Source organism: Saccostrea echinata, unplaced genomic scaffold (genome assembly GCF_033153115.1).
Source record: "Saccostrea echinata isolate AGI-Se365-2 ecotype Australia unplaced genomic scaffold, CSIRO_AGI_Sech_v1 ptg000018l, whole genome shotgun sequence".
Lineage (NCBI taxonomy): Eukaryota > Metazoa > Mollusca > Bivalvia > Ostreida > Ostreidae > Saccostrea > Saccostrea echinata.
The window spans coordinates 3,084,167-3,110,573 of record NW_026889767.1 but is presented as its reverse complement, the minus strand read 5'-3'; the positions used below and the strand labels follow the sequence as shown (position 1 = coordinate 3,110,573).

At 33.6% G+C, this 26,407-nt stretch overlaps 2 protein-coding genes across 2 annotated transcripts; one reads left to right on the top strand and one right to left on the bottom strand.

The window, feature by feature from the left end:
• Positions 1 to 2,453: 2,453 nt before the first annotated feature.
• Positions 2,454 to 5,924, bottom strand: LOC133189498 (guanosine-3',5'-bis(diphosphate) 3'-pyrophosphohydrolase MESH1-like). The gene is made up of 4 exons (XM_061324855.1): positions 5,733 to 5,924; positions 4,402 to 4,457; positions 3,157 to 3,238; positions 2,454 to 2,813 (listed from the first exon to the last, which is right to left on the bottom strand). The coding sequence occupies exons 1-4, from the start codon at positions 5,839 to 5,841 to the stop codon at positions 2,527 to 2,529; spliced, it is 534 nt and encodes a 177-aa protein (XP_061180839.1). The 5' UTR covers positions 5,842 to 5,924; the 3' UTR covers positions 2,454 to 2,526.
• A 152-nt stretch (positions 5,925 to 6,076) lies between these two features.
• On the top strand, positions 6,077 to 25,404 carry LOC133189379 (hepatoma-derived growth factor-related protein 2-like). The gene is made up of 20 exons (XM_061324760.1): positions 6,077 to 6,390; positions 8,660 to 8,736; positions 9,863 to 9,998; positions 10,890 to 10,976; positions 11,477 to 11,527; positions 11,771 to 11,893; positions 13,014 to 13,230; positions 13,731 to 13,806; positions 14,101 to 14,190; positions 14,637 to 14,790; positions 15,369 to 15,710; positions 15,864 to 15,899; positions 16,195 to 16,310; positions 17,871 to 17,944; positions 18,692 to 18,762; positions 19,276 to 19,377; positions 19,811 to 19,912; positions 21,183 to 21,267; positions 22,476 to 23,179; positions 23,522 to 25,404. The coding sequence occupies exons 1-20, from the start codon at positions 6,310 to 6,312 to the stop codon at positions 23,786 to 23,788; spliced, it is 2,991 nt and encodes a 996-aa protein (XP_061180744.1). The 5' UTR covers positions 6,077 to 6,309; the 3' UTR covers positions 23,789 to 25,404.
• The last annotated feature ends 1,003 nt before the right edge of the window (positions 25,405 to 26,407 follow it).

The following is a 26,407-nucleotide window of genomic DNA, read 5'->3' as shown; positions in this document are numbered from 1 at the left end:
TTCATTTCACATTGTGTGAAAATGATTGTGAATATTACTGCTAAGTAAAAGAAAATGATTCACTTTATATATTTTGAAATGTATTATAACCTTTCATCCATATTTACTAGAAACAAGATTTTTCACTTCCAGAACTATATGAACTGTTTGATATCTTCTACTGGACAGACGCATTTATTTAGCCATTTCCTTATAGCGAAAATATAAATAAAAATTACTTAGCTTTATGTGAACATCAAGAGGCACTTTGAGGGAGCAGCACGATAAAGAAACATTGGATCTGTTTTGAATCTTGATATCACCTTTAGGAGTAGAGTGTACATGAAAGTTTTTCTGACACTTTACACACATAACTTTGGTGTAGAGTGTACACGGAATTTGCTTTGACACTGTACACTTTGTACACTTTTCCTTTTAGGTGTAATGTGTCAGTGAGTTTTCAGTGAAAATGCTGTACATGTTACACACATAACGTTAGTGTAAATTGTCGGCCGCTATCGGCCATCGTATGTACACGTATCTAGGTCTAATTACTTCTAAGCACAAGTGAAAAACTAATAATACTGATGTATTGTATTCTTCATAAGTGAGTAAATTTATATTAGGACATTCAAAAATAAATTTTGTTAAAATAATTATCATGCTATGTGTAATGACCCTTTTAAATATATTTTTAAATCAACAGAAAGAGGGAAAAATCTAATGATTCATACTTAACAGTTTAATAATACAACATCTTGTGGAAAAATCAGTCTTTAACTCAACATTTTTTTAAAATCTTTTGAAAAATAAAACTACAAAAAACTAGAATTAACAAAAATAATAAGTATTACATAAAATCAACAAAAAATCATGAATTTATGCATGATCATTATAAGATTACATGGTCAAACTGACTTAATTTTTAGATTCCTGTTCCAGTTTACAAAACAAGGGAGGAAGGGGGGGGGGGGGGGAGGGATTATATGTTATATTTTGGTTCTTCAAAATATCAGAATCTATATCACATTCTTTTCATACAAATGCTAATTTTTTTTATTGATGATTCTTATATGTATATACGTGAACCAATTTTTTTTTTTTTTACGGGTCACATTTAATTTCTACAACAAAAATTCTTTATAATATCATGTATTTTTTTCTTTATTTACCAGTAGCCTGTCTTTCATATACATGTATAGTGACTTCTTTTTCTCTTTCACATTTAAAACAACCACTAAAAAACAATCAATGAAGAGATATTTTTTTTCATTGGAGAAATGTGGTTGGGGATGAGAATCTGAATATTAACTTCATTTGGCCTAATATGAAAACACAAAAATAACCTCAATCCCATAGCATTCAAAGCTACATATACAATTAAATAAAAATATGGGCTGCATAGATTTCAGTAGAGTATTTTACAGAAAGGAGTCATTGACAATTGAAAAGTGCACAATAACATCAGACACTAACTTTACAAGTATTAATTCATGTTATTTTTTCAGACAAGGCCTACAGGTTGAAGCAGGAACATAGAAAAGGTAATTGTCAAATCTTGGAATTCAACCTGTGCCCTCTGACCTTTTAACTTTTGAGTTCACCAGCTCCACAGGAATATTAAAATTTTGTTTTTTTGCAACCGACCCAGAAAAATTACCACAATAGATAGTTTTCAGTAGGCCTGAATTAGCAAGAGTTATTTCCCGTTGGCTGCCATATTGGAGGTCAACATGTTCATATTCCTTCATTATCCAACCAACTTTAACTTTTTACTGGTCATTGTGGGGTAGGAAACATTATTTTTCTGAAATATATGCATTTGTTAAAGCCTCCTTCATTTCATAATTTTTTATTTTATAAAGATTTTTCCCCAAATATTTTTGCTACACCCTCTTAAATTTGGTAAGACAAAGAGGAAAAATTACCAGGTTGACCACAAAGATGGCAGCCAAGGGAAATAACTCGGAGAGAAACTACGTCAAAAGAAAACTATCTATTCAAGAGATTTTCATGTTTTTTTGTTTTGTTTTTTTTTTGTTGAATTTGTTGAATATGTTAATATTAATATATTTGTGTAGATGTATTTGAATTCATGTACTATCTCTTATTTTTACGATAATTTCAATTCGGATTTTAAATATTTGTAAATCTAATAAACTATACCTATCCATGATCATTAAAAATAAGTTAAATGGCTGATTGTCAAAGGAGAAATAAATTAACATTTTTATTTTGCATTTCTGCATACACTTAGTAAAAAAAAAAAAAAAAAAAATTTTCTCTAATATTCCTTATTCAAAGTAAATTTTATCTACTACATGTATATAGTTATTTATACAATATTCATACAACAATATTTTTGGCATCTCCTTCATAAAAAAGGACATTTTTAAAATAAACATAATTATTTAAATACAACTTGGAATAACTTTCATATAGAAGATCATTCTATATTATTCAAAAATGTTAAAGAAAATTAAATCAATGGTACATGTATGTGTGTAAAATATGAAAAAATTAAAACAGATTTCAACAACCCTTAGGCTATATAATATTCCTTTCTTTAAACAACTCATCCAAGCTGTTTTCCATGGCCTGGTTCGTCCCTCTGAGTCCATCCACGACTTTTTTGGCCCACTGGAAATACTCCGTTACTCGGCTTTCCTGCCATCCGAGTGGTGTACACCGATTGAGATCGCGTAAGTTGTACAGCTTGTCAGCCAGCTTGACCAGCTTAGCTTTGTAGCTCGCATGGGGAGCATGGTCTATCTGTTTCTGTTTTCGCTCAAGCTTGGGTAGATTTTTATCATCAGTTACTTCTCTAACAAGACCTGAAAGTTAACAAAGGAATACAGACATTCAGCATGTATATTGGATTATAGTCTTCAGATTTCAGATCAAGTCACAGATCTGATAATTTTTTTTTTGGGGGGGGGGGGGGGGTTCGTCACAATCTCCTTGGTTCCGTAACAGGCATGTCAATGTTTCTTACAATGTCATATAACTTGTTTTTGGAGAGGAAATTCCATAGCATTTCATTTACATGAACTGATTTCAGAAGAATTTTGGACCAAATAAATAAAACTGGGTGACATCCTCCCATCCACCCTTCCTTCCAACCATCTCTCCCTTTCACCCCTCTCTCTCTCTCTTTCTCTCTCTCCCCAATTTTACCTGTGACCTCTTCCCCAAAATTTTCCAAAAGTTCTTCAAATGTGGTGTTTGTATCTTCCACTGTGTCATGGAGAAGGGCTGCCTGTTGATAAATACATAAACTTAGCTGGTACTTATGTGCATCTTACACTATCAATTTATTTTTTGTATTGTTGCAAACAGACTGATTCATGATCATGATGAAATACATGTATATATCAAGAGAAGTCCATACAAATACACATCATAAAAAAATTATTTAATAACACATCATCAGGTATAATGCTTTTCAGTGAAACCTTATCCTAACAAAAACTTTGAGATACTCAAAGGTTCTAGAAATTGAGGGTAAAATACAAATACAAAATAAAATGTAAATAAAAACAAATAACAAAAAAAATGTAAAATACAAAGAGAAAATTAAAGTGATTGGGGCTATCCTTGGTATTCGAGATATCATTGTTGGAGATACCGAAGTTCAACTGTATATTGTTTTACATTGAGATTATAACTATCTGACTTTAAAGTAACATGAAAATACGGACAATAAACCAAGCAAGTTAATAAGTATCCATTACATATTATATATATGCATGCTGTATTAAAAGCAAGTTAGAGTCTTTTACAGTATATCATATGTGATTAACTAAAAGCAGATATAAAAATGAAATGTACAGATATACGTGTATAGTTCACATTTGTAACTGAATTTATTTTGGTAGAAAAAAAAAACAACAAAATTTACATCTAACAGTGTTCTGAACACATATATAAATACATCTACATGTATCCCATAGTAACAAAAAAACATATATTGTACTGTACAGTATGTAAACACCAACCTATGTGGCACTGTACTTAAATCATGTAAATACTAATATTTTACGTTATACTAGATAATAAATATTGTATTGCACTTTAGTATACATCAATTACTGTGTTGCACCAGATAATAGATACATGTATTGCACTGTACCTGACAATAGATATTACAGTGAGTCAGACATACTACCTGTCAATAGATACAATGTACTGCACTGTACCTGACAATAGATACTATTTAATACTGTACCTGACAAAAGACATTACACTTTACCTGACAATAGATATTACACAGTTCCTGACAATAGATATTGCACTGTATTAGTCATTTTGTACTGCACTGCGCAAGACAATAGATATTGCACTGCACTTTACAATAAATATTACACTGTACTTGACAATAGATATTGCATGATGCCTGAAATGATTAATATTGCACAGTACCTGAATAACTGCTACATCTGTTATACCGGCTTCTTGAGTTAGAATGTTGGCCACACCTACAAAAAAATTGTCCTATTACCTGTACACATCATTCCAATAAAGTAAGATGGACATATAAACTATATATATGAGATTTTGCCATTCTGTGAAATAATTATCAATCTCTTTCAGTCTCTTTATGTAATTTGATGAAACTTTTATAAATATGTTAAATTAATGCATAATGCTAAAAAGACCAATAAATAGATCGAACTGTTTGATTGTCACATTCCTCCCTCCTTATAGATGTCTTAGCCCGAGAAGAAACAACCCAGGCTCTTCCCTAGCAGGTACAATTCTTTCACATGTTACATATAGGGTACTGATCTATTACCTAGTATAGCATGTATAGCTGGCACCAAATGTAACAAGAAAGAAGAAAAAAGTGTACCTGACCAGGATTCAAGCCTGGCCCCCTGTGCTCTACAGGTAGTACTAATCTACCAAGGGAGCTATCTGGCCACCAGCAACTGAACATGTTTCTCATATTACCAAAAGTTGGATTTCTGTTTGGTATATATGTGCATGATTTTAAGTGTGGCAGTCAGACAGGTTCGATTGCTGGTGGCCAGATATAAGCTCCCTTGGTAGAGCACCTGACTGGAGATTCAAGGGGCCCAGGTTCGAACCCCAGTCTGGTCCCTAACATTTTTCTCCTCTCCCGTTACATTTGTTGCCGTGCCATGCCCTGGAAGTGACTGGTGAAAGACCTGTAAGGGAAGAGCCTAGCTGGGTTGGTGTCTTTGGGGACCGAAGACATTGAAGGAGGGAGGAATGTGCCGGCCAGACAGGTTCGATTGCCAGTGGCCAAATAGCTCAGCTGGTAGAGCACCTGACTGGAGATTCTAGGGGCCTGGGTTCGAATCCCGGTCTGGTCCATCACATTTTTCTCCTCTCCAGTTACATAAGCCACAAAATGTTAAACAAATACATTCATAAGCTTTAGTCTCCTATATGTTAAGTGTTATCCCAGTCTTGTTTCCTGAACAAACTCCCCTCTTTGTTACAAATTATATGTAAACATGATAATTATTTTCTTCATTTCCCTTCCCTCTTTAGCGATTAATATTGTAAAAAAAAAGAAAAAAAAAAAAAAAAGAAAAGAAAAAATAGATAAATTGTAGTTTGTAAGAAAGATATTTTTTTCCTTTTTAAATTATTTTTAGATTTCAAGTTAGTATTTGTTGTATCATACTTATATAAACTGTGTATCTATTGCCCATTCTTGGGGCCCTGTGAACATATACTGAAGGTTACTCAAACTTTTAGAAGTATTTAAAAAAAAAAATCACCTATTGGATGATTAATGTATGGTGTCTTTTCTTTATCTTTTCTTCTTTGATCTTTGTGTTTAATTGCTGCAAAATCTGAACAACGGATAATTTCTGAAACTGCTGACATAATAAATTTTGTTTTTCCTGTTTGTTTAAATATCACCGAGGAAATTCGCGACAATGACGGTTTACGGCATGACGTTAATCTTCATTTAGATAAATGATAGCATAATTATAACATAAAGATAAACTTAATGTAATTATTTGTTGAAATTTAACTCAAAGGTCTGATTTTCAATGCATTTGCCGTCCTTAATTGTCATAAAAGTCAATTCCCGCCAGAAATCACAGTCTCGCGTGAATTTGTGATCGCAAAATTTATGATGGCGGCTCACATTGTGAAGATTTGTCCTAAAATATTTCATCGATAATCGGCGTTAATTACTCTTAACTGCTTAGACGCGTTCTTTTTTTACTCTCTCTTGTGTTAATGCAAGTGAAAACATTACCGTGAGTTTTATGCATTTAAGTTTGTAGAGTACATCGGCTTTTAAGAACACTGATTATCATTTTTTTGACGATAGTGAAGTTTAAGATGGCTAACATCAAAAGTGATTACCAACCAATGGACAAAATATTTGCCAAAATGAAGGGTTACCCTCATTGGCCAGCTAGGGTAAGTGTCAACTTGCTAATTTTATGTGTTAATGCATATATTTCTTCTACAGTTAGCGACCATGCGGTTGATGTGCGTACATTTGTGATGTACATTTAATTAAATTAAATGTAAAGTAAAGATGTGATCAACCAAGGATATTGCTGGTATCAGTGTTCTGTGAAAATAAAAGATACGCTAAAGACAATACCTTCTTAATCAAGAAATAACTGTTCACTTGGAGAATTTATATTTACGTTCTTAAGATCAGGCACCATCTCTTGGATAAGCTATGTAGTCTATAGATTGATAAACTAGTAAAAATATCTTGATTGAAGCTATTGAAATGCAGAATACCTTCATAATTATCATGTATACTCAGTATGATGACAGTGTGACTGTTGGGGCGAGAACAGTTGTGTATTAATTACTGGATACCTGTTCACTCTGACCATGTAAACTTAGATCCACCTTTTCAAACTGCACAAAACAATTTGATGTCAAGGCTGTGATGTCACATAATATTAGTAGTAGTAGTTAGTCCATAACAAAGTCTGAAAATGCAAATTTTTTATCAAAGACCATTTTAATGAAATATGGAGATAACAAACAGTATTCAAGCCCAAAGTCCATTACAACAATACAATCCGGGAGCAGAGCAAACAAGAACCCCCAAAAACATCAGAGGTGGGATCAGGTGCCAAGGAGGAGTGAATATCCCCTGCCGACTGGTCATACCGCCATGTGCTCCTTGTCACAATCGGTAAATAAAGGAAGAATCCGTCAACAATTTAGTGTGTAAATAATGGCCTAACAATTGGTATGAAAAAGTCAGTCAGCATATGACTTAATAAGAGATTGTATAAATTTTGCTAACAAGGTCATTGAATCGGCCAGAGAACCTATTACGAAATGATGACTTTAAACGAGACTGTTGATATTCTTGTTTCATCAAATTGTTTGTTAGTAACTTACCTCGTTTTAGAAATTGTTCATACGTAGAACATGCTCTTGCGTATCAAATCAACTGAATTCAGAGAGATGTACACCCAATATGCAGGTGATAAGGGTATATTGCTGCATAAATAAGGGAAGTTGACGATTGAAAAGTTAAAGACGTCACATTTATCATAAAGCTTTGTTGTTAGATTACCATTAACGTCTTTTTCTAGTAAAACATCCAAATGTGAAACAGATTTGTTCAGAAACAGAAGCTCACTTGGATATATCGTGTAGACACAAGAATGGAAATAACTATTGTTCTACTAATTTGCAATATCTATTATATGAAGGCAAGTTTATTTTTTGGTGAACTTTTGTTGTTTAATGGTAAGAATATAGTTTGCAGATGCAGAGATGCAATTTGCAAAGGATTGTGGGACCAGAGGTTAATTACTAAGAAAATTTAGAAATCTAATGGATCAATGTGTAGTAGTCTGAATTTTCTCTTTGCCCAGATGTTGTTGTTGGAGCTTGCGGTACAAGCAGCCACTTGCTGTAAAATTGAGAAGAATCATCATTTTACAAAATTTTCTAAAAAAGAGCTACTTAAAGTGACCTTATGACCTATTAACTTAATTTTGAAAGAAACATACAGACATGTATTTTCAGGATTTTACAATGAAAAAAAAAATTAAGTTAAACTATTTGGGGTAAGCACATGAAATTAGGGTTGGTCGGTAGGGCTGTCACGAGTACCCGAAATAACCGAGAACCGTGGTCCAAGTTGTTCGGTTCCGGTTCCATTTTTCCGGATTTCGGTTCGGGTCTGGTTTATATATTAGAGTCTGTTCAATACAAAAAATGGCGTCGAAAACAAAGGAATGATGACGATAACAGTGATAAATAAACATCACAACTGAAATCTACTTCATTCCATGACAAAACACTTGTCACGGAAGTATTAGATAATTATCAAAACGAGCAGGAATGGTCAGGTTGTGGCTAATAGTAGGCCAAGTCACCGATGTCTAGACGTTCGCATGGTTAAGACTTGTTTTCAATGTAAATTTAATGTAACAAATAAAGATTTTTCAAGTTAAATTCATGAAATTAAGGTTTAAAATAGATGTAAATACCCGACCCGAAAAACCCGGAACCGAACCGAAAATTTACAGAACCGACCCGACCCGAAAAATTTTGGAACCACGACAGCCCTATTGGTTGGGTAACGGTAAACAAATAATATTTTTTTATTGGCCTAATGAACATCATTCAGTATCTGACATTATAATTTGAAGTACCAGTATTTCATGCCATAATAATTAATTATGATTTTCTTCTGTTGTAGATTGACAAGCTTCCTCCGGGAATTGACAAAGCACCAAAAGGAAAATTTCCTATCTTTTTCTATGGAACTCATGAAACGTAAATCTAAATAAACATGATAAAATATGCTATTGGAAGTGGTGATCTAAGTTTTAATCTGAAGCTACAGATATTAATCATGTTAATTCAATAATAATTGTAGTGTATTTTCCAATTAAATAAATATTATGTGATTTTATCATCTTTAGCATGGGAAAAAAATTATTACAAATTACTATGCAATTCAAAAAATATAACCTGTCAGTCTATCCATGAATTTAAATGTTATACCATGTAATATCTGGCATTTACAAACAGATATTCCTACCACATCTTAGACAGTCAGGGGTGAGACTGAAATCCATCATATCTGAAAAATGGTGGATAATCGTCATATTTACTAACTACGTATTTTCGTCATTTTTGTCAATATGACTTACTATCGTCATATTTTCTTTTCCAACTTAATTCTTCTATCCTGGTTAAATAAAAGCGAGATTTGAATTCACCGCTGAAAGAAGAGTGTTTACGCAAGTTTCATTTCATCCGGGTCACTAATACTGCCAACCACATGCGTTAGAACATCAACATGGAAGGTGAAAGTTATTATTTAGCGGTAAAATGTCAAATTTTGGTAGAACTAATTCGCCATTTTTACATGGCTTTTAGCCCTATAAAAACATATAGTACACCGTCTGGAAGAATACGTACTTGTAGAGAAAAGTATATCGTCATTTTCGTCTTCTTTCCTATTCAATGCAAATAAATTGACAAATAACTCTTCCACTCTTATTTTTGCTTGGGAAATTTGTACTGTCAACATAACCAGTATTGTAGTCAACTGTATTAGAGAAATGAAGTTTGTTTACGATTTTTTTTTGTCCTTTTTTCGGTTGGTGGATCTAACATTTTTCAAAGAGAGGTAACTCGGTATTCTAGAAACACTCTAAATTTTTATGACTGTTTTTCGTCATTTTCTTAAAAATAACAAGTTTAAGTCATAATAAAAATTTTATTTTATGACTAATAAACGTCATTTTAAAAATGACGGATTTCAGTCTCACCTCCGACTGTTAGATACAACTTTTAGTGCTTCATCTAAATACTGGGAGCAATAATTCTCTATGTACAGTATAATGAAGAATTGTGTTTTTGCATTAACATCTAAATTGATTTTATTTTACAGAGCATTTCTGGCACCCAAGGATATTTACCCCTATGAGAAATTCAAAGAGAAATATGCAAAACCACAGAAAAGGCTCGGATTTAATGAAGGATTGTGGGAAATTGAAAACAACCCAACTGTGGTGTTCATGGGAAATGTAAGCATTTGCAACTTCAAAAACTATTGTAACATTAAACTGTTAACAAAACATTCAAAATAACAAAAAAAAGATTTTAAAGTTTTCTTGATGTGAATACTCCCATTTTTTCACCAGTGATGTTGTTATATGTTGTCAATGACATTATATTTCAGGGATTTTCCAACACCCCCCATAGGACCAAATTTAGGTCCCATTCCCGTTTGCAAAAACCCTCCCTTTTTCCCCAAAAAATGAACTAAGTTCAATTTTCAAATGCACAAAAATAAACTTAACCAGGCCAGAATAATTTAATATACCTAGATGCAAACAAGCATGCTTTCCATCTGAAATCAAGGGAATGACTTAGATTTAAGAAATATGGCCTGTTGATGACAGACTGTTAATCTACCTAATCTAAGATTGGTAGTTAAATAAAAGATCAGACATATTCATCATTTGTGTTAATTTCCTTAAAATTGTCATGCAATACAACTTCCTAATAAGCGATCAAATGTCGTTAAATTTCCAATTCCAAGGGGTCAGGCTTTGTTCCCAAAGTGGAGTGGAAAATCCTTGTGTTTGGCGTGGCTGCCAACTGTTGTTCATGACAGACATTATTTGTGAAAGGGAAAAAATGATCTGTGACTTTTTAAAAAATACAGCACATGTACAAAACTACATGTATTTCCTACTGAGCCTGTTTATTTTATTACAAATATTAAAAAAAAAAACAGGGACAGTAAAACACAGGCTTTTAATAAATTCACACCTACATCGAAATGATTTTCATCCCCATGGTTTTAAAATGTCTTATAACAGATATAACATTTTATAAAACAGAATTGTTTTTCCCTGGCACTTAGCTGTATAGTGTATTTTACTTTAATTAGCATGTTGCATTTTTTGTAGCAGCAACCTGAGGCAGAATCCCCAGAGGCAGAAGAAGAAGAGGAGATGGTCATTGATGAAGATGAAAAACCACTGAAGGGGAAAAAGGTGAGGAGACACCCACCCACCCCCCAAAAAGAAAAAAAAAATACAGAAATCTTTTTAAAAAAAAAGTTAAAGAGACTTATCAAAGGAAAGATATTCTGTGGGATAACAAATTAAAAAAAGTTTCAGAAAGAAGTCGAAGTAAGGGAGCATGCTGGGAAAGGAAGGGGGGGTGGGGGTTGAGAAGATTTAGGTCATTGACATTAAAAACCAGAGCAAAGAGAAAATTACGCTAAAAAGAAAACTAGAATCATATTTATGGGTGGTGATACATGTCTTTCAGAAATAAGGAAGGTAAATCTTTTGGAAGAAATGGCATACTAGAAGTAAAAAAAAAAAAAGTGTCAAAGGGAAGTGAAATATAATGGTATGGGAAAACATGTTTCGATGTATCTAGCCTAGGAGGAAACAGTAGTGATGAGAAGGATACTTGTTTGAGATACAGGAAAGGTGAAGGTCAAAAATAAAATGAGTTACTGAATTGTTGTCTTTGTGTCTTGTAGAAGCAAGCTAAACCAAAACCAGCCCAGAAAAGGAAGAAGGCCACCACAGGGGTAAGTTTTACTGTACTGAATAATGAGTATTTTACTGAGAGTTAAGCTTAAAATTTGACAAACATATACATGTACATGTAGTTTTACTGATTCTAGGGCTTAAAGTTTTACCAAGTGTGAATAAATTGAATAATAAGTTAGGGGCACCTTATCAGAATGGGCTCTTACTGGGGAGTATAATGGCATTAATGTTCACATATTATGTGTTCAAAATATTTGCCATGATTGATGATTTTTTTAAAGGGTAAGCCAGCTAAAAGAGCCAAGAAAGAAAAAGTGGTGGAGGAGAATGAGGAGGAGGAGGAGTTTTTAGATGAGGAGGAAGAAGAGGAGTCAGGTCCCTCCTCAGATAACCCTGAGGATGAGGTACGTTACAGTAAAACACAGTTATAGTGAACAGGTCCTTCCTGTGATAATCCTGAGGATGAGGTACAGGCACAGTAAAACACAGTTATAGTGAACAGGTCCCCCCTCTTATAACCCTGAGGATTAGGTACTTTACAGTTAAACACAGTTATAGTGAATAGGTTCCCCCTCTGATAACCCTGAGGATGAGGTACATTACAGTAAAACACAATTATAGTGAACAGGTCCCCCCTCTGATAACCTTGAGGATGAGGTACTTTACAGTAAAACACAGTTATAGTGAACAGGTCCCCCCTCTGATAACGCTGAGGACGAGGTACCTTACAGTAAAACACAGTTATAGTGAACAGGTCCCCCCTCAGATAACCCTGAGGATGAGGTACGTTACAGTAAAACACAGTTATAGTGAACAGGTCCCCCCTCTGACAACCCTGAGGATGAGGTACGTTACAGTAAAACACAGTTATAGTGAACAGGTCCCCCCTCTGACAACCCTGAGGATGAGGTACATTACAGTAAAACACAATTATAGTGAACAGGTCCCTTCTCTTATAACCCTGAGGATGAGGTACTTTACAGTTAAACACAGTTATAGTGAACAGGTCCCCCCTCTGATAACCCTGAGGACGAGGTACTTTACAGTAAAACACAATTATAGTGAACAGGTCCTCCTCAGATAACCATGAGGATGAGGTACGTTACAGTAAAACACAGTTATAGTGAACAGGTCCCTTCTCAGATAATCCTGAGGATGAGGAATGTTACAATAAAACACAGTTATAGTGAACAGGTCCCTTCTCAGATAATCCTGAGGATGAGGTACTTGTACAGTAAAACATAGTTATAGTAAATATGCTTATAATGAATTAACACTTATAATGAAGTGATTTCCATTCATAGTGGTTTGAAAATGTTTTGTGAACTGAACGGATATAAAGAATTACGTTTATAACAAATCAAACTTGTCAGTCTGTGGCACTTAGTTTAATTGTGTTTTACTGTATATGAAGGACAACTGTTATTTTTTAAATACCAGGGGTACACTGTAAAATGCAGATAAAACTAGATTTGAAGAAGTGTAGCACCATATGAAAGTTTTGATGTAATTTTTTTCAAATAGGATTTTGAACTGGAAGAGAGCTCTAAATCAAAAAAGAAAACACCTCCAAAGAAAAGAGGGAGAAAGAGTGCCAGCAAGAAAGCAGCAGAATCAGAGGAGAGTGGAGAAGAAAAAGATGAGAAATCCGAGGAAAGTGAAGAGGAAACGGAGGAAAAGGAGAAGAAACCAAAGAAAGCACCTGCCAGGCAACGGAAGTCCACCACCACACCCAGAAAGGGTAGGGGTTGATTTTATGTCTGTTTGTTTGTTGTTTAATGTCCCTCTCAAGAATTTTTCACTCATATGGAGAAGCCACCACTTGCCGGTGGAGGGCTCTATATTTTTACCTATACTCGGCAATCAGGGCCATTGAGCAGTGAGGTATCTTTTTCGTGCCAGCTCCTACTGCGACAAGGGACCTCGGTTTATACGGTCTCATCCGAAGGACCGGTCTCCATGTCCCACAGTGCATTTGAACCCACGACATAAGAATAAAGTCCTTACGCAGCAACTCAAGAGCAAACACTCTAACCACTGTGCCACGCGGGAGCCACTAATTAAGAAAAATCTAGTTGGACAAAATTTGTCACATTATATTTTGGCACTTTTAAGAACAATTGTGATTCATAAAGACACATACATCTTATTTCTATATTTGTTTCCTTTTTTTATTTGTGCATTATATATATGTCAATATTACATGATTGTTCAATTTTTGGATGAAATTCTAAATTGCAGGAAGACCTTCAACTGGAGGAAAAAAGAAAGCTGCCAACAAAGTTGTATCCAGTGACAGTGAAATAAGCAGTGACAGGTATGTCAGTGGTCACTTTGTCTGTGTGTTTGTCTTCTGAGTAACTTTGATCATTTTAAATTAACTGAAGAACATTTCGAAACACAATGCTTTTAGCATTGCACTGATAACTGGCTGTAGAATCTTTAAAATAATAGCACCGTGTGTACACATGTAAAATCTAAAAAAATTTATTGATATTTCAACAAAATTTTGACAATTGTACACAAAATACATGATTTTTTGTATTACCAATAAGGAAATACATGTATGTACATTTTTACTTGTTAAATAAGGAAGAATTTGTTTCTATAGTGATTCTGATGAGGAGGTCAGCAGTTGGAAGAAAAAAGATGAAGAAAGGAAGAAAGCAATGGAGAAAAAACTGAAAGAAGCTGAGGAAAAGTAAGTTTCTGTATCACAAGTTCTGTCAGATGACCAAAGATGATGAAATCGGTGTAAGTTTTAGAGGCGATATAATTTGACTGCTGATTAAAATTGAATGCCATAAGTGAAAAAACAAAAAACAATAAGCTATAAAGGTGAGAGTGAATATTATTTTATGGGGTTTTTATGCCTTGAAGAATACCTTATTTCCTTAAATCCCCAAATAAATTAAGTATTGAATATGAATACATCAGTTTTATTTTCAGAGAAATTATAATTTGACTGCTGATTAAAATTGAATGCTATTAGTAAAAAAAAATTTAATAAATAAAAAAAGGTGAGAATGAATTTTATTTTACTTCATCTGTTTTGATGCCTTTAAGAAACACCTCATTTCCCTACTCCCCCAATTAATAAGTAGTTGATGAATGAATGATTACAAAATAAAGGATATCGTTGCACAGGAGGAAGAAAGAGGAGGCGGAGAGAATCAAAGCCATCAGAGCAGAACAGAGACTGGCAGCGGAGAAGGAGGGGGAGGAGGAGGAGGATGCAGAAGAAGAGGAGGAGGAGGTGAAACCCAAGAAGAAGTCCAGGAAAAAGAAGGAAGAAGACAAGGTAAGCAAAGCCATGTATCAGGGCTTAACAAGCAAGGCCATGTATCAGGGCTCAACAAGCAATGGTTTTTAAGTAGACATTTCTCACACAACACCTGCAGGTATTAGTGCTCAATAAGCAATGGTTTTTAAGTAGACATTTCTCACACAACACTTGCATGTATCAGTGCTCAACAAGCTGTGGTTTTTAAGTAGACATTTCTCATGCAACACCTGTATCAGGGCTGAACAAGCAGTGGTTTTTAAGTAGACATCTCCCACAACACCTGCATGTATCAGTGCTCAACAAGCAGTGGTTTTTAAGTAGACATTTCTCAGGCAATACCTGCATGTATCAGTGCTCAACAAACAATGGTTTTTAAGTAGACCTTTCTCTCAACACCTGCATGTATCGAGGTTAATTGATCCTTTTTTGTTGTGTCCAGTCTTTTGAAGTGAGAAAGTGGCAAAATGGAGAAATACCAATGAAATATGTTTTACTGTAAGATAAAGACAGTTTTAGATTATAGACTTATCCTCTTTCAGCATTTTTGTGAAAATTCATGGATAAGGATTACAATTTCTTACACTTTGTTTTAGACAACAGATGAGGAACATCAGTCTAGTACTCCGAAGCCCTCCAAACATGTCAAAAAGAAATCAGAGAAGCCAGAGGCAAAGAAACAAAAAGAGGATAAAAAGAAAGAGAAGGATAAGCCAAAGGAAGGGGAGGAGGGGGAAATGGAGGAGGAAAAGAGTGAATCCACAGAGGAAGCGAAGACAGAGGAGAGCAGCAAGGAGGAGAAATCCCCCAAGAAACCAGTGATAGAGTCAGATACAGAGGAAACGGAGCAGGTGGAAAAGGTGGAGGAAAAGGAGGAGGGAAAGGAGGAAGAATCCAAGGTGGAGGAGGAAAAGGTGGAAAAGGATGTTGTGAATGAGGTAAATATTAGTTGTTTTGTGAATGAGGTAAATGTTAATAAATTATTTTTTTTCTCTTTTTACATGTACTTTTTGACATTTAAGGATCTCTATTTGTTTTTATTTACATGTATATTGATTTATTACCTGAAAAACTTGTATTTTTTTAAACAGCCGAAAGAGGAAAGCCCAAAAGAGAAAGAGAAATCAGTGAGTATATCTTGTCTATTGTCATTCATGCAAGGAAAAATGTTAATAACAAAATTGTAGGAGAGTTGATTTTTTTAAAAGAAAAACAAAGTAATATTTTTTGTCCCTCTGTAGATCAAACCTATGCAGTTTGGTTTGATTTGGGGGAATATAAGTCTACACTGTATGTAATAAGTGTGTTACCGTTATTTACAGATTTACTTTAAGTTTGTCTTTGAACGTGCTTAATGTTGATGTTCCTAGCTGAATTTCTTGATGTTTCTAGTAGGAGTTTCTCTTTTGTCTTGTCAAATAGAAGGAAGACGTTGAGAATGAGAAGAAAGCTAAAATTGCCAGAGAGGAAGCCAGACGAGCAAGAGAGGAGGAACGCCGACGTAAACAAGAGAGAGAAAGGGAGAGGGAGCGGAAAATGTAAGTCAACTCAATAGGTTGACTTGTATACCTCAGTCAAAATAGTGATTTAAATTTGGGGGGGAGGGGGGGGGAGAGGAATGTGTTTATGTAGTACTAATGCTAGAATTCTTTAAATAATTGGTATTATTAGAAAAATGATTTCGATCTGTTGCTTATTAACTGTCATATGAAGACATACATTTTTCATCTGCATATGCATACGTACAGTGGCTGCAATGTTATTGTTGACAACTTACAGGAACGATCACGTAACACGAACGATTCCGCATGATTAACGCACAATAAAATCTGTTACACGAACGATCCTTCACGCACACGATTCTACACGTTACACGATTTTACACAGTTGCTAACGCAAACACACGATTCTTCACACAGAATGGTTCAATTTCTTTAGGAATTGATATTTTCAAAAGAAAATAAGGCTTAATACTTATATGTATTTTAGATTTCAAATAATTATTGATATTATTTCATCGACTTTGAAAAATGAAAAAAAAATAGAAATTGATATTTCTGGAACTAATTACATGTAAGATTTATTATTTTAGAATACAAATAATTATTTACACAATTCTCCGACTTAAGAAAATTTTTTTTTTTTCATTCTATCAGAAGATGTACATGCACATGTAGGTGGACCGTGAGTTTTGATTGAATTGGATTTCATAATATACAGAAAGGGATAAGTTTGAAAAAAAAATTGCATGGAAATGAATTATTTTATGAGTTATAACCATATTTCCTTTTGTGAATCTCTAAAACCAACAACTGTTTTACAAATGATTTATTTTTTATTTTCTTAACGCACGATCACGCACGATTAAAGTAAGCTCTGGAGATAAACACTAATGAAGGAAACCATGACAATCATGTCGTGTACATGTACATTCGCAGACTAAATATTTATGTAAGCATAGAGATTTGTTTATTTATTTATTTATTTGTAAAAATATCTATTTTTGATCTATTGATTTTAAAAAAAATCTTGTCCATGATTAGCGGTAAACATAATTAACATCAGAGAAAAAATCCTTAAACATCTAAGTATGGTTTATCACAAAAAAAACCACGCTATTTGACGAGAACACAATATTGTACGACTTACTATATTGCTTATTTCCAAGCGATAATTAGTTCGTTCTGCTTTCAATTATGTAGATCACGCTTCATTTATTTTATTTGGATTGAAAAAAAAAAGAAAACAGACAAGTGAAATGCCTGTATAACAAATAACATTCCGATAAAAACTTACAAAACGAAATTTACACAATCTCGCACGTTACACGAACGATTCTACATGATTGATTTGTCAACAATAACGTTGCAGCCACTGTATGAAGAAAAAAAGATCATTAGTAAATTGATTACTATGGATCATTAATAATTTAACAAGGGGAGATGAGCTGGCTTTAGACTGATATAAAGTACAGTTTTGTTTTGATAATAAAATTATAAAGTACAGAACAAACAGATGTTTTGAAATTTATAGACTACACAGGTACCTCAAAGAAAAAAAAAATAAGTGTGAAAAGTATTATATTTTTGTTTTTGCAGCAAAGAAAGGGAAGAGGAAAAGGAGAGAAAAAAGAAAGAAAAATATGAACAGAAGAAAAAAGAAAAAATCAGCTGTAAGTGATAAGTTTCATAATGAAGATAAAAGCTGAATTAAAGGAAGTAATTGTGTGTGTCTGTGTCTTTCATTTAAGGCTAAAAAGTCCAAACACTCTACACACCAAAATTTCCATTTCTTGAAAAAAGAAAAGTGGTACAGTGTTTTTAAAACTCCTCAATCAACAATTACAAGAAAATATTAGAGGGGGCATTTTCTTGAGTAGATTTTAGTGACTCAAAAAAAAAAAAAAAAAAGAAGAAAAAAATGAAACAAAAGAAAAACAACATAAAAGTAATTTCTGATAGATCAACATGCAGCTGCTGATCGATTTAAGTTTCTTTAATAGAATCATAACTTTAGAGTTTTTCAAAGTTTAATGTTCACATTAATGATTATAGGAAAAATGACTGTCAAGATTAATTAGTTTTGTACATTTTTCCAGTCTGGTGAATCATTTTACAATTTAAATGTACTTTCCATTTTTCTCTTAATCTGTGCACTGATGAACATGACAAGTTTATTGTCTGTGAAAACCAGATTGTGTTATTGTATTTCAGTTATTCACACCAGATTGTGTTATTTGTATTTCAGTTAGTCACACCAGATTTGTTATTTGTATTTCAGTTATTCACACCTGTCCAGATTGTGTTATTTGTATTTCAGTTATTCACACCAGATTTGTTATTTGTATTTCAGTTATTCACAACCAGATTTGTTATTTGTATTTCAGTTATTCACAACAGATTTGTTATTTGTATTTCAGTTATTCACACGGAGGGAATATTAAGTGCTATGGACAATGAGATTAAATTGTGTGTTCAGAAAGAATCAACAGTAAGTGTCACATCTCCAGACCTAACTTGATGTATAACATACGGAACATTTTTTTTTGTTTGCTGTATTTTTATGTACTTATTAGAGGCTGTCTAATTCAGAAAATTTAATTCACACATATTTTTTATCATTATAAAAGATTATATAAATAATAGCCAAAATTCATGATAATTATGTCTCTCTAATAAATAAAAAATGACTCTTTTATAAAAATTTGGTGATCTACATTCATTGCTCATAGTGGACACCTGCTGGTAATCATCACTACAATTACTGAAATATATTGAAGGAGCTGCTTCTTGCCTCGGAGAGTAGTTAAACAAAACAACATGTTAGTTGGAAGTAGACAGAAAAATACTGTTTCAGTCTGAACAGTTAAAATGCTTAGATTGTTAAAAAGTTGTAAATATTGTTCTAGTTAGCATTTTGACATGCTGGTTTATAAAGGCCCTGAGAAGTCAAGACCCCAAGAATGCATAAAAGCTGTTAATATTTTCAATGCTGTTATTGAAGGATGTGGACAAGTGTCTGGCCATTATGGAGGATTTGGATGCTCTGCCAGTTAATCAGGTCATGCTGAAGAAAAACCCTGACATCATGAAAACCATCAAAATGGTAAGTTACCATGAATAACATCAAATAGTAAGTTACCATGAAAACCATCAAAATGGTACATGTAAGTTACCATCTTCATCTTGATGAAAACCATCAAGAAGTTATAATGAAAACAACAAAATTATAAAGTTGAAACAATAATGTAAACCGTACAGGTGTGAAGTTATCTTGAAAACCATTCAGAGTGGTGAAAACCAAACCAAATGGTTCATCAGAATGAAAAGGAATATTAAAAAATTGGAATCATAACTATTCTCAAAGTAAAAAGAAATAATAATTTAACTTGCCCCTATTTAATACAAATTGAGTGATTTATGTCCCATTTAAATTTAGAATATACATCTACAGGTACATGTATGTTGGGTTCCTATATTTGATCTTTTACAGATGCATTAATTTGGGTCTTATTTTGAATTTTATTTTTATTTTACAGCTTAGGAAATATAAAGGCAGTGAAAAGATCCGGTTGAAGGCAGAGGTTATCTACCATAAGTTCAAGGCCTTCTTCTTGCAGGGAGATGGAGAACATAATACAGTATGTAATGTATTACGCATCTGTGTATATATTTAAAGGTGCTTAGACACAGATTTGGAGTTAATATTTTCTCAAATTTCCTGTATAATATCACGACTTATATATTGCAATAGCATTTCACATGAAAATATAATTAAAAACTTATTTTATCTGGAAATTGTTGGAACTATGAATTCCTGGACGCGTTTGATTAACACATCCGTGCACTTTCACAAATTTTATCTTTATTCTTAATATTTAAGAAAAGAAGCGATTTTGTTGTGTATTAATGAAAAACATTACATCTATAATCCAGAAAATTCAGAGTAGAATTGTGCGAAAGCAAACCCTCTCACTAATATCGTCAGCCCGTGCTCAGTGTTGTGTACAGAGTTTAACAAATTGAATACACCCGTGAAACGTAAACTGTTTTTGTAAACAGGGCACGAGCTCTGTTATTGTTAATGTTTACGATTCACCAGGTGTGTTCAATTGTTAAAGTCTGCACACACCACTGAGCACAGACTGACAATACTGTGAGTGGGTTTTGCTTTCGAACATTTCTACTCTGAATTTTCTGGATTATAGTTTTGATGTTTTTCATTAATACACAACAAAGTTGCCACTTTTCTTAAGTGTTAAGAATAAAATTAAAATTTGTTGAAAGTGCAAGGATGTGTCAATCAAACGCGTCCAGAAATTTGAAGTTTCAATAACTTCGAGATGAAATAAGATTTTTATTATATTTTAGTATGAAATGCTATAGCAACATATAAGTCATGAAATTTTACAGAAAATTTGAGAAAATATTAACTTCAAATCTGTGTCCAAGCACCTTTAAGGTTGGTTGACCTTCTGATAAAAGGGGATAAATGACTTTTATTTTAATAAAAAAAATTTTCAAGTTCAAAAGCATGTTTTGGCCATAAATTATGCAGAAATTGTGTGCATTTTAATTAGAAATTAGATTTCTTTGAAAATCGTAGGTGTGAAAGAAAAAATTTTATGTGGGTGAAAGGAGGAATTATAACCTTAACCCTTGGCATCTAGAATTGAATAGTAACGTGTTTCTGACATACAGTACATGTTTCTTTTACTACTACAGCTAAACATTCCCCAGAACTTTCTTTAATTCTTCTATTGAACCAAAAATTGAGACATTGCAAAAGTTTTCTTGATTATGCAATTTTTGGGTGGCATTTAGTATAAATGTTGGGGAAAACAACTTTAATTTTTTTTAAAAAAATTTCCATTGTTATGCAGTTTTGAATCTTGAAATCTCTGCTTTCAGATAATGGAACATCATCATAAAAAACACAAAAATACTGAAACCAAAGAACGGGAAAACAAGGAAAATGAGATATCTCGAGCAGCAGGTTAGTAAGAATACGAGACTCATGGGAAATTTTTTTTTTGAATTTTGGTATAGCAGTATGATTTACATTACTTGTTGTGCACAGTCAATCCTGGGCATATAGAGTATGGGTTTACTTTTGGAAATCTTTGACTTTTTGATTATGGAATTATATTTGGGGAAAAAAAAAACTTAAAGATGTCTAACAGTTTGAGATATCAACATTGAGAACTGCTATGTTTGTTGTGAATTGAATTTCATTTCATGTTTTATTGATAACATTTATCAAAGAAATAGACAAATTTCACATTCGTAAGAGTTATCTCCCGTTGCCGGCATAATGCTCATTTTTCTCATTATATCCTTTGTAACTTACCTGTAAATATTTTTAACCTTTAAATGCTATCGGACAGTTTTGATCCGTTCTTGTATTGCCATAGTATGGGGCAACATAAAAAACCTAACAAACATATCCATACAGATTTCATTTGTAAGACATTGCCCCATAAAGTTGGTAATGGTATAGAGGGAAAACAGTATCTTGTGCCGGTTGACCCCAGATTGACCCCGCAAAGGGAAATAACTTTGTAAATGTGAAAGTCGTCTATTAAATTCGAAATGAAATTTTTATTTGGTTATACATGTATATTCAGTAGGGTTATTTTTGAAATGACATAATTCAATAGCACCAAAATCGTTTTAGAGCACAAATTTATTAAATTTTATCATAACAAAAATTCCTGCTCCTCCAGTATTTTCCTACACATAAGATATGGACTGTTCAATATCACTGTGACAAATCTAATGGATTTGACATTTTCAGGTTCTGGTGCCACTGTACTAACTCTTATTGAAGGTTTAGATTTTAGGTCCTTTTCGTCTATATTTGAATGTATTCATTTGATATTCAGAGAAAGTTCAGATTAATTTTCAACATAGTGTTCACAAAAAGGAATAACTAATTTAGAAGTTTCTGTCATTCCCTTGATACTGAGGGCCTTAATAAAATTGAGGATCTAAAGTTCACAAATGTATTGAAAATTTGTTATACATGTACTCAAGTATTTAGTATTGCTCATGTCATCTCTCTTTTGACATTCTGCCTTCTGACACAATCAATACATGCCTCGATAAACAAGTACCTGTACAGTGTATGTAGATAAATCTGATGATGTGTGTGTAGTGTGCATGCAAGTACATGTGTACTTATATAATTTTGACATTTTTCAGAGGTGACATCCAATATGAATGACACAACAGATGGAGTAGAAACTCGGCTTGGAATGGATAGTGACGTTATTCCAGGATTAGACCGTGTGTCTGAGAGTGGTTTGGATGCTTCAGCGAGTGACTCAGAGCTCACTAAGCGTATTGAACAATTAACAGGGGAGGTGGTGGCCAAACTCGAATCCTGGCCCTCAGACAGTAGTGATAAAGAAGACGGTTTTAAAAGTTTAAAAAGCTGGCCAGAATTACCTCTGTTGCCAGGATTATCATTGGATTCTAAGACTGCCAATCATTCAGAAAAACCTAGTGGTGAAACCAGTGAAATTGCAGCTACGGACAGTGTTGTTAAAGTTAATGACGTAAAATCAAGTGAAAGTAAGGAAGAAAAACTAACAGAAAGTGACAAAAAACAAGATAAAACATCATCACCAAAGGAAAGTGAAATAACAGATAAATCAAAGAAAACGGAACCTGTTGCAGAGAAGTCTGTTTTCTCTCCCCCAACAAATACGTATAGAAGGACGTCTAATATTTTAAGTTTACCATTACCAATGATCGATGATGACTCACAAGATGCTGGGTCAGAAGATGATGCAATGGACATTTCTCCTGTTGTTTCCCCCAAGAAAACATCTAGTACTAAAGAGACCAAAGCTAATGTCAACCAATCGCCAGAGAAAGAAGAGGAGGATCCATTAGATGAACAGGTAAGATTGGATAAAAATTAATTTAAAATTTTTTTGCCAATAAAAATTAATTAAATTAATTAAAAATTTTTTTGCTTTCTTGGTTTCAATGACCTGTGATGCCACATTGTGTCCATCACAATCACTTGGACGCTTTAAGTAGAAGTGCTTTTTACTGGTAACTATGAAGCACTTTACTGATTATGAAATTTTTCAAAACAAAAATACAAAACATTTGAACAATATCCTGAGTTTGTCCAGGAAGTATGAACCCCTGCCTAATTAACCAGAAACTGTGATTGTTTTAGCCTGATGATGTGCATTTTCACTGATCCTTAAATACCTCCATTTTTTTTTCATCAGGAGCGAATAGACCTTGATGCTAGGATCCAGGCCATAATGGCCAGCAACACACTCAACAACCTTGAAACAGAGGACAGTAACGGACCAGTGTCGCCCACAGACGAAAAACCAGAGAAAGAAGAAGAGGAAATCATGAAGCCGGTGCTTAAAAAAGACCTTTCAGTGAAAAAAGTAGACGTACCCGCCAAAAAACTGGAAAAAGAGGCGGAGTCTGATACGGAACCAATCATGGACGATGACGAACTTCATAGCTTATTAGGAATTTAATGCATGACCAGAACACAAATTTCACAATTTTCATGGTTATCTTCTGTACTGATACACTACTTGCGAGAGTTTCATTTGCCCACAGTGAATCGTGCCCATGTCAAAGCCCATCTAAGCTGTTAGTTGATAAAGCCCATCTACACCATTGGTCAAAAGATCTTATCATTTGTGGGTTCAGAAGGATGGGAAACATCAAAAGTTTATCTGGTCATATGGTATTTTTCGGTGACAGATTTCTGTGCTTTGTTTATCCCACTGTCACAGATATCTTGGGCCAGGTTTTAAAATGTAGGAATTTTATCAAATGTGTGCTCTCTGCAGCCAGATGGTCATCGTGTTTTGTAGAAAGTGTCAAGACTGAAATGTTTTCCTGAAAGAATTAGACCTTAAAGTGGTACAGCTCTAGTACTGTATGCAGTATTATTTTTGCCCTTTCACACTTGCAAACAATCACTAATTCAAGCAAGACGTAGAAACCTTTTTACACAACTGTGGCAAATTGAAAGTGGAGCAAAATTTGTTTGCAAGTAAGTCAAAAACAAATACAAGACAAAAATAACCGTGTATACTGTATTTGAAATGTATATAGAGCATGGTTAGAGATGCAAATTTCATTTCTAAATTTGATAGTAGTTTAATGATAAGATATACCTATTATGAAGAATTTTTTCTTTGAAGTGGTTTAAAGTTCTGTTTATAGCAGTGAAAAGCAAAAAAGAAAATACAGTAAAACTTGGTTATAAAGAACTCAGTTATAAGGAAATCTTGGTTTTAAGGATTTCTTTAGGAATCCCCTTGACAACTTTTCACCATGTTTCTTATAGCGAGTGCAGCAAGCGGCGCGAAGGCCACTCATCACTGCGAGCTCTTAAAGCCATGCCTAGGCGAAGAGAAATTCGGACTTTGCACATTGATCCAAACAATTTTTTTCAGCAGTTACCTTGAGACCCACAATGCAACCCTTGTTGTTCTTGCTGCTAACTTCGTTCTCGCGGTAACAACAATTAAAAATTCACAAAAAATTAAACTCACCTTAATATAATGGATATTGCATACAGATAGTAGATTAAACGTTTTCACTTTTCGAACTTCTTATATGGAAATGTAGCTAACATTTGACGCGTCATGTGACGTCACAGTTTAGACGTTCCAAATGTATCGTGCAGTTTGAAGAGGCGAATCTTAAAATTAAGTGAACAACTGCACTCGCCACAATGGTCGTGCCGTCAACATATTTTGGATTAAAAGAATCCTGATTATAAGAAGCCAATGACTTCCTCATAACCAAGTTTTACTGTAATCATTTGTAGAGTGTAGCAAAGATGAAGAATATTTTTCTTTGTAAATTGTGATTGTCTCTGAAATCTAAAATTATTCTTACTATGCATAAAGAGTTTAAAGCTTGTATTAGTACTAAGTATTGCTTATTAAAAGTAATATAAGCATTTTTCATGAAAGAATTGACTGATAGTACCAATGAAGGAACATTATTCTTTTTAGAAAGAAAAAAACAACTATGATCATATTCTCAATGCATTGTCATTTATCAATCATAATTCATATCACTTTTTTTGTATTTTAAAAATACATACTATCACTGTTTATATGTATGCATTGACTGAAATCTTTTAAAGATACGAATAAAAAAAATAAAAAGCTAAAATAAAAAGGATTTCTTTTGCCTTCTTGAGGAAAATTACAGCATACAGCTTTTCGGATATATTACAAACAAAGCATCATTGTTGAGTTTGATGAAATGATCCTTTTCAATAATTTCACTTGCATTATTATGCCAATTTAAAATGTTCATTGTGATCCCAATCTTAGGGATGACCTTTAGATTCAGAGGGTGGGGGAATTATTTTCACTCCCCCAACCCCCGAATCAAATGACCTTACCTGAAACACCTTTATTTGTATGCTTGTACTTAAGCGTAGTGTAAAGATGCCTCCAGTCAATGAAAGTGAGTCTACCCTACCTGTACTGGTTTATGAAATTTCATAGGAATCCATAAAAAGCCAGGTCCAGCGATTGCTCTACCATGTCCTTACCTTTACTCAGAAATTTGAACTGTTGCAAAGGAGAAACTTCAGATGTATTGTGCCACAGCATATTCAAGAAGTAGTGTAAATCAAATGTGAATTCTCTAAAACTCCAAAGAACTTCTAGAAAATTTAAAATCACAATTTTTGTTCAAAAGTCAGTAACATCAAAACATGGCTTTTCTATTCCTTACACAAGCATTCCTCACGATAAATTGAAAACTAGACTTTTTCTGATATCATAGACAACAGCTTGCGATCAATTTTAAAAACGAGGAAAGCTACTGAATAAGTTGATGTTACAAGGATTTCAAAAATCCCGTTTAAAGTCACGACAGCCTTTTTTCAACTTCTACGGTCGTTACAATGGCCATGTTTGTCCATACAACCTATCGTTGGGTTGTATTTTGACCGACATATTTCATACCAGTTTTTAGACCATTGCTTTTATACTTAATTAGACTATGGAGTACTCCGTATACCTGGCTCCGGCACCATAAAACTTAGAAGAGCTCACTTTTGATCTCAGTCTCAATTTTACGAAAGGAATTTATGGTGGAAAAGCGAGACTGAGATC

Coding starts and splice junctions, on each gene's coding strand:
- LOC133189498 (XM_061324855.1), bottom strand. CDS start 5,841: ATGTCAGCAGTTTCAGAAATTATCCGTTGTTCAGATTTTGCAGCAATT. Junction 3,239..4,401: donor CAGATGTAGCAGTTATTCAG/GTACTGTGCAAT, acceptor ATTTATCAACAG/GCAGCCCTTCTCCATGACAC. Junction 2,814..3,156: donor TTTTGGGGAAGAGGTCACAG/GTAAAATTGGGG, acceptor GTTAACTTTCAG/GTCTTGTTAGAGAAGTAACT.
- LOC133189379 (XM_061324760.1), top strand. CDS start 6,310: ATGGCTAACATCAAAAGTGATTACCAACCAATGGACAAAATATTTGCC. Junction 8,737..9,862: donor TTCTATGGAACTCATGAAAC/GTAAATCTAAAT, acceptor TTTATTTTACAG/AGCATTTCTGGCACCCAAGG. Junction 14,191..14,636: donor CTGAAAGAAGCTGAGGAAAA/GTAAGTTTCTGT, acceptor ATCGTTGCACAG/GAGGAAGAAAGAGGAGGCGG.